At 36.5% G+C, this 10,257-nt stretch overlaps 1 protein-coding gene across 3 annotated transcripts; it reads right to left on the reverse strand.

The window, feature by feature from the left end:
- Positions 1 to 5,643: 5,643 nt before the first annotated feature.
- Positions 5,644 to 9,848, reverse strand: LOC113334247 (PX domain-containing protein EREL1-like). Of its 3 annotated transcripts, XR_003352690.1 has the most exons (4): positions 9,495 to 9,848; positions 7,558 to 8,251; positions 6,202 to 6,410; positions 5,644 to 6,095 (listed from the first exon to the last, which is right to left on the reverse strand). XR_003352690.1 is itself a non-coding variant. In XM_026580587.1 (2 exons), exons 1-2 carry the CDS (start codon positions 9,577 to 9,579, stop codon positions 7,917 to 7,919), a joined length of 420 nt encoding a protein of 139 aa, XP_026436372.1. In that variant the 5' UTR covers positions 9,580 to 9,848; the 3' UTR covers positions 7,089 to 7,916. The 3 variants fall into 3 exon arrangements, 1 of the variants encoding a protein (XP_026436372.1); XR_003352689.1 differs by lacking the exon at positions 5,644 to 6,095 and having other exon boundaries at positions 6,189 to 6,410; XM_026580587.1 differs by lacking the exons at positions 5,644 to 6,095; positions 6,202 to 6,410 and having other exon boundaries at positions 7,089 to 8,251.
- Positions 9,849 to 10,257: the final 409 nt, after the last annotated feature.

The following is a 10,257-nucleotide window of genomic DNA, read 5'->3' on the forward strand; positions in this document are numbered from 1 at the left end:
CATTAGATCTCACACTTGTTTCGTGCAAGAAATATAATAAGAAGCAAGTATAGGAATTGACATAATAAAATATTATCTTCTTTGTAACAAACAAGTTCAGAGTATATCAAAACAAAGAAGGGAAACACTGGACGAAAAGAAAATTAAACATGTTCAGCAGCTACATTTTGTTCGACCAAAGACTTTTCAGCATCAGTATTGGGTCCAGGATTCTCAATTTCAGCATTAGTCTTATCAACATACTTGTCCTTCTCAATTTGATCCTCTTCATCCTCTTGATCATTCTCATCATCGCTCACAAATTCATAATCACTATCCGGTTCAGGGTACTCTTCATCTTCGCTTACATTAAGAGGAGGAATCTTTACTGCAGGAAGAGAGTAGCTTAGAAGAATTCCATTAACTACAGATTGAGCACGAGCATGAGCCTTGCGAATAGCTCCCCTTTCAAGGTTTCTAGCATTGATCTCCAAAAAAGATTGTTGATGTGCGAGTCTTCTTCGCGCTCTTTCTCGAGAAGCAGAAAGAGAAAGTTCAAGGTTCGCAAAAGATGCTTCCAGGTTCAACCGCTCTTTGTGAACTTTGGATAAATCAGATCTCAATTGAGCAATAGTAGATTTTTAGTATTTTTTATTACTCCCTCCGTTCCACTTTAGATGATGTTTTTGGAGTTTTCACGCAGATTAAGAAATGAAGAGAGATATGAAGATTTTTCATCGATATCCTTGAGAAAGTCTTCAAACATTAATTGCTATTAGTGCATTTAAAGAAAAATCTTATAGTTCCAAGACAAAATATAACGATGTAATTGGTAGTTTTGTGGAAAAATATGAAAACTTTCAAGTATTGTGGAACAAAAAGACCCTAAAACACCATCTAAAATGGAACAGAGGGAGTATTTTCTAAGTTTATATCTTGTAAAAGAATTGGCAATTAGGAGTGAGCATGGGTCGGTATGGACCGGTTCTTAACTCATCCGCATCCAATCCAATTCACTAAGGATTTCAAATTTGGTATCCGCATCCAATCCAACATCCAACGAATTTGCATCAAATGGGTGCACGGATGAACGGATTGGGTGCAGATAATGCAATGGATTTGTGTTAGTTAAAATTTCTTAATGAAAAAATAAACCAATATAGATGACTTCTTGTAGAACCTACATATTGTTTATATGTATATAAATAAAAAAGTGATATGGACAACACTCCAAGCAAACACTTTAAAAATTCCAAAACTATCTATATATATATTCTAGAAACTATATAAATGCACTTAATCTAACGGATATGGATGTCCAACGGATTTTCAAGGTTACATCCGGGCCCATTCCGTAATCCGTTAGATTTCAAAAATCTTATCCGCGTCCAATCCATTAGCGAACGGTCCGGGCATCCGTCCGTAAAAATACGGTTGGTCCCGGTTAAATCCGCGGATTACGGATAAAATGCTCACCCCTATTGGCAGTAATATCAACAAATAAAAATATTTAAGTTTTAAAATAGATTTCCACTTCAGCTTAAGCGGTATTTAACTTGTATATAACATCAAACCACATTTCAATAAGCGACGACAATAATATCAGAGACAATAATATCAGATTACATCAAATCCAGCAATATTATTTCTGTAGAATTCAAAGCATTCAAAATGCTTATGCTTTCTTCCGTTTTTTTTATTTATTTTTTTACGAGAAAGAATTTGATCAAAAAAATTAATGAGGAACACAGTATCCTCCGGTAACATGGTACAATTTTATGAGGATTTTTTATTTATTTATAGCGTTTAGAAACCTGGTTTGATTGGGGTATACCCAATAAGACAAAATCTGGTCATTATGAAGTAAAACCCAGCTACTCCTTAACCTTGTATTTTCTAAATGGCTAATATGTCCTTGTTTAATTAACACTAAAAATCTGATTAGGTTAATTAATTGAGTAGATTAAAACTTCTCAAATTATGAATTTGAGTAATGAAATTTTTGATTGAACTTTGGGAAGTTTTTTGATGAAAAAAAAGTTGTTTTGAAAAAATTTTTTGGAATGGAAATGAAAGCACACTACCCAAACACTTCTAAAGAGGGGATTGCAAAGCTGTTGCATGAAATAATACTCAAAATTAGATGAAAAATCAACACTTTCAGTTCTGAAAGTATGCAAAGTCGGCAAGGTCGACAGATGGAGATCATGCCGACTTTATTTTTTTGACACACATGAGATGACATAAAAAAATTATTAGTCGGCAAGGTCATCAAAAAATACCCTGCCGGCTGTTGAGAAAAATGTATTAGTCAGCAAGGTCATCAAAAAATACCCTGCCGGCTGTTGAGAAAATTTATTAGTCGGCAAGGTCTTCAAAAAATACCTTGCCGGCTGTTAAAAAAACTTGTTAGTCGGCGAGATCTTCAAAAAAATGCCTGTCGGCTGTTGAAAAATTTACAGTCGCCATGGCTGTTATGAAAAGTCGGCAAGATATGCATGTTACGACCTTGCCAACTAAAAACACAGAAACCACAATTTTCGATTTTTAACCTAATATAACAATTAAATCACACAACACAGTGATGGGTTTGAGTTTAAACATCACTTATAGTATTCTTTTCGCCGGTAAAGTCAATAATTTTTTGGAAAATCAAAGTTGAAAATTTTTATATGGGTTTGGTTGATGGAAGGCGCGACGAAGAAGAAGAGGAGAAGATTAAGAGTTGTTGAGTTTTTTAACTTTAGGGTTAATGAAATTAAGAAATGAATTTATTTTTATTAATTAGCTCAAAAATATTGAAATAAAATCACCCTTTTTTAACCTTCCCTTGGTAAAGACATTAGATCATCTGAAGCATCATTTCGTAGGTCAAGTAAAACATGAAACAAAATCAGATGAGCAGGAAGAGAGAGAGAGAGAGAGAGTGAGTGTATCTTTTCTCCCAAGGAACTGAAAAGATGGGATTTGTAATAAATGATGAACCCTGTTTTTGTACAGATAAAGCTGCATGCAGCTGATAGGACTTCCTCTGTTTTCATCTTCTTTTTTTGTTTGTACATGAATATACTACAATCAAAAGATATTTTCAAAACAATTTTCCAATCAGAAAAGTGGGTCCATTTGAAAGCATACATGGATCAGGATTGGTCCACCTGCCATTGTTAGCAAGCTCTTGAATAAAAATCTTCTATTTTAAAACAAAAAATGATTTTTTTTCAAAAAAGTCCACAGCACTGTGCTCTTGGACAGTCCAAATCATCCAAAGTAACAACTTGGTAGGTATTAATTGGGTCTAGTGTTCAGATCAGTGTAACATCATAGGACAGACCAAGGATTATGCACAGCCATGGATTAATTAAACAAAAAGAAAAAGACAGCTAGCTAGGATGATATAGGATCAGAGTTCATCTCTCTCTCTAGCTACTCATTAATTACAACCACCCCCAAGAACAAACTTTACCATTTTGAGCTTCCATCCATAATAAAGCTGAATTCAACTCAGAGAGCTAACTAGCAAACAAAACCATCTCTGTGTTTTGGTGTTTTCATAGACATGGATTAATTTATTGTGAAAGTAATATTTGGTCTTTAATACCAGTTAGATTAGGAAATCTAATAATATTAGCATTGTTAATTAGGTCTAGTGTTGTTACAATCCCTAGATTTATTTACTTAAAATAATCAGATGAAAAACAAGGATTATCAAACAGCATCCATATCTCTCTAGCTACCATATTCACTGATTACTACTACCCCACCCCAAGCTTTTTCCATTTTGAGCTTCCATCAAGAATAAAGCTATTTTTTACAGAATTCAACCCAGAGAGCAAACAAAACCATCTCTGGGTCTCCACAATTCCTGTCTGTGTTTTGGTATTCTCATAGACATGACAGACAGCACCATTAGAGATAGAATCTCTCTACCAAAAAATTTTGAACAAAAAGATAAATCCTAACACATTTCCATGGGAAAGATTTTACTAATAGATATAAAGATAGATAGATTCACTTAATTAGTTGTTTGGATGATTGATTACACATTGAAATCCATATCCTGATGATGATCATCAACCTCCTCTAAACAACTTGCAAAACCCCCCTAGCTACTGAAATTAAAGAAACCCTAAAACAAAATGAAAAACAAGCTAGGAAGAAAAGACTAGCTAATTATGCATCACCACAACAACAACTGTAAGTAAAGTAAACCCCGCCGTCCATTATACTGCTGATCATAAACAACTTCCTTCCTAGTGCCATAGTATAGTACTCATCCCCTGAATGATCGACCTAACACTGAACGGCTGCTGCTGTTTGCCTTGAGATTGGTCACTTCAGTCTCAAGAGTTGCGATAAGCTCATCCCTGTTGTGTATCTGAGCATCCTGATCCTCGATCTGAGCATCCCTCTCCATTAGCTGCACATTCATCTGCTCAATCTCAGCATCCTTCTGCTGGATCTCCACATTCATTTGAGCGAGAAGAGCATTCTTATCAGCAATATCACCATCTCTCAACTTGATTTCATCGTTCCTGGACTCGCTCTGTGCTCTCAGAGTAGACACTAGATCTTCAAGCGATGGCTGCTCTTCTACATAACAGAATTTACAGAAAGCACATATCATCATAGCAGCGACGGATCCAGAAACAACCAGAGATATTACTAGAGAGCTGTTATCCTGGTGAAGATAGGTGAAAAGACATGACGCCACATTGAAGATCGATCCACCAGTTACCACGGCTATGAGGTTGTCATCATCGTTGCGTATGTATACCAGCTTCCGGAAAACAACTATTACGACAATGAAGCAGATATAGCTCATGAGAGTGAAGATAAGGAGAGAGAAACAAATCTCATGAGCTATCATCTGCTTCATGGTCGTAATAGTTGATATAAACTGGATATTTGGAATTACACCCAGAAAACCTAACCTCCCTCTCATCCAGCCAACCAGAACAATGTATCGTTCCGGAAAGTTGATCAGAAAAAACAGAACCCAGCCACCAGCGAACAACGATGAAATACCACAGAAAACCTTTACATCTCTAAAGGTGGCCTCGAAAGCAGTAGATCGTTGGATATCTTCCATAGTGTGAGCAGTAGAGTTAGTCTGTTGAATGAAACACCAGCTTGGATAGCAAAGATGAAGCTCAAGCAGCAGAGATAGCATCCAAAGAAAATATCAAACAACAGAACTATTTTTGCGATGATAAGAAGTTTTTTTTGTTGGTTATGATGACTAAAGGTTCATTAGGGTTCATCATCATTTTGAGTCTGAGAGTTATTGAAGAAATTTATTAGTACAGGGGAGAGAAGAAGAAAGAGAGAGAGAGAGAGAGTGTTTCAGTCGGATGGTGGGATAGGAGAGGAGGAGTTGTTGTACCTAGGGGGCCCTTTTTAAACCGAAACCCTAATGTTGTTAAATTACGGAAAGGCACTCGATCGGAACTCTCTCGAACCCCCTTTGAACATTCTAGAGGGTTCACGAGAAAAGTCTAGTCTTGATCTTTATATAGGCACCCTAATTTTGCTTTGGGCCTCCGGTGAAGTCATTATCTATGGACAGTGCAGAATTTTTGAGGCCAACTTTTGTGGGGATTACCTGGAGTAGATTAGCCAAGGTTATATCAACTTATCATGCACTTTCAAATACATAACCAAACATTAATCATACACACTAGAGATTTTGATTGCTTCAGTTCTGTAATTTTTATCATTTTTGAAATCCATTAGCTAGCTTTCCCAGCACTTGATACATTGAGAAGGAAAGTGGGAATTTAGCTATAAAAGGGGATACATTGGAGAAGGAAATTCTAAGTGTCTAATTTAGACTAGAGAAGCCAAGGCCCAACATGAATCTTGCAAATTCTAGCTTCCAAACATGTTTACCAAGTCTAAATGTGAAAACTTGAGATTATATACACAATCCAGTGTAACAGTCTACCACCATTACAGATAACAAACTCAGCCAATCTCCTCCAGCCAACAGCTGCGTAATTGCTTCAGAATGTAAACACAATCCTGCCAATCGGAGTGTCTTCTAGTCTTAATCTTCACTCCGCCAAGTGGGAATGCAGCGCCATTTGGCGGCTAACTAGAAAATGTTCACACCATTCCTGGGAAAGAAAACAGGCTTCATCGGAATCGATAAACAGTAAATCTCTATCTCACCCTTCTATGGAAATTGGAAGCATAGAAGCATTATGCACCAAAAATGCTTACCGTCTTCATCCGAGCGCAAGAACCTTAAACACGCTCTGCGCATTTGGTTTCGAACTCTGAAGTAAGTACAATTGCAGCGGTTTAAACATTTTGGCCTGTCCTGATACAGGCAATAATCAACGGAAGAAACACCCCTTCAACTTTTGTATGGTGCAAAGGTTGGCACATGATGCCAGCACCAGCTGCGTGGACCATTTTCTTGTGCCATACTGAAACCAAAACAGACATGTAGTCTATTTAACAAAGGAATATTAGAGACATGCATGTTGTCAAAAAATAATATAAAAATAGAGACCATTAACATGCTAGGCAGCAGTTAAACCCTCAAACAGGAAACACCGACCACCAATAATGATAAGAACCAGTATAGTGTACCAGTGACAACCGGCCATGCCACCAAACAATTAACACGGGGATGAAAAATTAACCTAAATTGTCCCTATATGGATGGATCTATGGTGCTTACATTTAAATACTACTGCTTCACAACTGTGAAACTTACTATATAATTTTGGGGGAATGGACATCATGAAACACCAGCGCAGGTTCAACTAAGAAACAATAAATGTAACTGAAAACAAGAACCAGGATGTTGATTGAATACGAAGGAAAGGAAATGGCAACAGCGAGAGATGACATGGCACAAAGGGTGCGATAAAGACAACATTCTCAATCTAAGAGCTACCTTAAAACTAAACCACAAACTAATCTCTCATATCATAGCTTACACATTCTGTATATTCCACTGGACCACCCATAGGCTAAAAAGGATAAAAATGGAAGAAAATTTAAAAATTATCTTCGCCACTGTCACAATGCTGCTACGTTTTCCATATACTTGCAAGCCATAAAAAAGGGGAGATGTTTCATCAAATTATCTATTCCACTAACAGAAAGAGTGTTACAAACATACTAGCTAATATCACAGTGAACTCCTCAGCCAAATATCCTAGGCTAAAACATGCAGTATTTAGTGCCTGGGTTATATTTGATCACAAGATAAACCATGTAGTGATCAATACTATGTATGCGCATGAGTACGGCTCTACAACATGTACAGACAGATATCTGGGAACGTTTGAAATACATATGAACCGGACCTACTAACCAAAAAGACAATATAACACATATCTTGCAACATTTTTGTACTGTTCAGGTAGATGATCCAAGTTCCAACAACTAATTCTCGGTGTAAATTTTTACTTGCCACCATAAACAAGGATTCGAAAAATATTTTTTTATCTCATCAATGTCAAAGAAAATGTCGAGAACTAAACAGTGTCATCTTATATGTAGTTTATGGATCCGTTAAAAAGGAACGATTTCCAGATTGCACAAAGAACGAAAAGGGCATACCTTGGTTGTAAGAAAGTTCTTCATTGCAATTTCTTGATTTAGTCTTATAAGAAGATCCTCCATGTCCGTTCTAGGCTTCTTGCAGTACCCAATTCCCTTGCATAGTGAGAAGAACTCTATTCATTTTCTGGCGCGGATCTAATGAAAGAACAGTTTGTGTATCTGGGAACTCCATTTCTGTTGTTAAGGCTTCTGCACTTCCAACGAATTCAAGGAAACCATCACCAAGTGAATCCCAGTATTGGATATTTCACAAACTCTAATGGAACTCATGTCACTTCCAACACTCTCCGTATAATGTTTCCTGCATGCCATGACTGGACAACCTACCATACTCATGTTCAGAAAGACAGTCCATCCTAAAAAGATTCAAGCTTGGAAACATCAGTTACATCTTTAACAAGAGCACTTTCTTGGTTGCATTGAGTTATGCCTTGGAAACCCTTTGGCTTCTCTAGCATATTTCTTCCCGTAAAAAAACCGTAATCATAACTAAACATGCTAAATGTAAGTGTTTCTATCAAGGAGGCCAAATCTTGATCAAGGTCAAGATCCATTGTACCGATTTCAGAGCTGTGTTCCCATACTTGGCCCGGTGTTCCAAGCTCAGATGCCTCATATGTACTATCACTTCCATAACCAGGAGCAGGCGACGAAGTACCAGCAGATGATTGCTGGCGTATATCTTGAAATGCTGATAAGAACAGTAAATTAGTAACATGGAGCAAAATCTTAACAACACAAAACTAGTCTGACCTATAAAATGGATAACACACAGAGACACAATAAAGAGATACATACAAGACCTAGCAGCAGCTTCATACAAAAGGATGCAAAATGCTTAAGGACTACTAGACCTCGATTACTTCCACTTCAGTTACTCACCACATCGAGCAATTTGTTGTGAAACTTAGATCATGCCCAACTACAATGAGAAAAACCAATTGAGAAAAAATACCAGAAGGTGAGTCATGCCAGCTTTTTTCAGCGTGTATTTCTGTTGCCTAATTACAAGTAGCATTTTCTTTATGAGGTGCCTATGTTCAGTGGCATCATTTTTTTCCCATTATGCTTACACAAATGTGCTGTAAAAGGAGAAAACCTACTTTTTTTCATAATATGGGAGCCAAGTGGACTTGTCACCAAACGATTAACATACTTGACCGTTCTTTCAGGGGGATGTAAAACTAACGTAAATTGTCCCATATGGACGGAAAATACAAGATAATTAGGTATATAGTTCCGTGGAAAACACTTCCACATCTCGACAATCTAAAATCGTCACAACAAGCACTATTAGGTTGTCACTCCCTGTACGACTGACAAAATCAAGGTCCTGCAACTAGATGGACCACAAAATCAATATCTTATATGGGGAAGCAAATGCACATCATCTCAAACTGTCAACAAACGATCAAGCCAATAGGATCACGATCAAGCCAATACTAAAAATGATGTTCAAAATTAACTAAATAATAGCTTCAAATAAAACAGACAAAACATGGTTCCAATTATTTATCAAAGCGTATACTCAGTAAACTCAAATGAGGGTGCCAAACAATGGTAGGATTCCAAGTGTACAGCACCACAAAAATTATAGATGTACAAAGAAGATCAATATCAAAGTCCAATAAGGGGAGCATCAAAAATGCAAAAACAAATAACATTTTTAGCAACAGCATTTGTAAACTCAAGTACCCAATTCACTATGGTGAACTTACACATAACACATGGGATCAGAAAATTGGCAGTCACTCAGTACTTGAAATTGCAAGTCAGATGAAGCAATGTTTAGACTAAGGCCATAAATAGTAGTACCAATTATCACAATAAAGATCAATCTACACATACAAATCCACCACTAAGTTGGTATACATTTGTTTGGGTCATTTCATCAGTCAATTACATGCACATGAAAATCAAGTTAACAGGATTACCAGATCTTGGTGGCATACGACGAGAAGAAGCTGATTCCTGTGCACCAACAACAATTTTACTTGATCCCTTCGTTGTCTTTCCCATACAATTTTACCAACACACCTCAAATCTTGCTTCACAAACCCACCAACTAATAAGCACTACCTTGATCAATTGAGTGAAAATCTATTTCCTCCGAATAATTCCCAAATTGAAGAATAGAATATCAACTAACCAGAATGAACATCATGTAAGCATAGCTCAAAAAGCTCACCGATTTTCATTTTTAAATCATGTTTTTACTTAAGGAAAAGGCGAACATCACCAGAAGAAACCCCACCCTCTGCTAGATTTTGTTTGTTTTTGTGTTTTATTTCTTGTTAAATGCACGTCGTTCCAGATTTAAGCAGCCAGCAAATTTTATAAATGCACCATTGGAGCATCTCAAGATGTAAAAAATGACTAATTAATATTTGTTAACCCGTGTAAAAGTTTTGGAGTCTCACATTGCATCTCCGAAGCATCACAGTTATGGATTAGATGATTATTTAGACTTCAGGACGAATCCCAATATAAATAAAATCATAATAAGTTAAGGAAAGTTTAACAATAACAAAACAATTTGATTAATCAAAAGAGTCCACTGATTTCCGTTTTTTGAGCTTCTTTATATAGATAACTATGCAAGAACATACCCTAAATTTAACACATCAATTTGAGCTACTAATATAGATAATTCTCCCTAAACAAACCTTAAATTTAACATAAAAAATCTAAAGAACT

Source organism: Papaver somniferum, unplaced genomic scaffold (assembly GCF_003573695.1).
Source record: "Papaver somniferum cultivar HN1 unplaced genomic scaffold, ASM357369v1 unplaced-scaffold_135, whole genome shotgun sequence".
NCBI classification, from domain to species: Eukaryota; Viridiplantae; Streptophyta; class Magnoliopsida; order Ranunculales; family Papaveraceae; genus Papaver; species Papaver somniferum.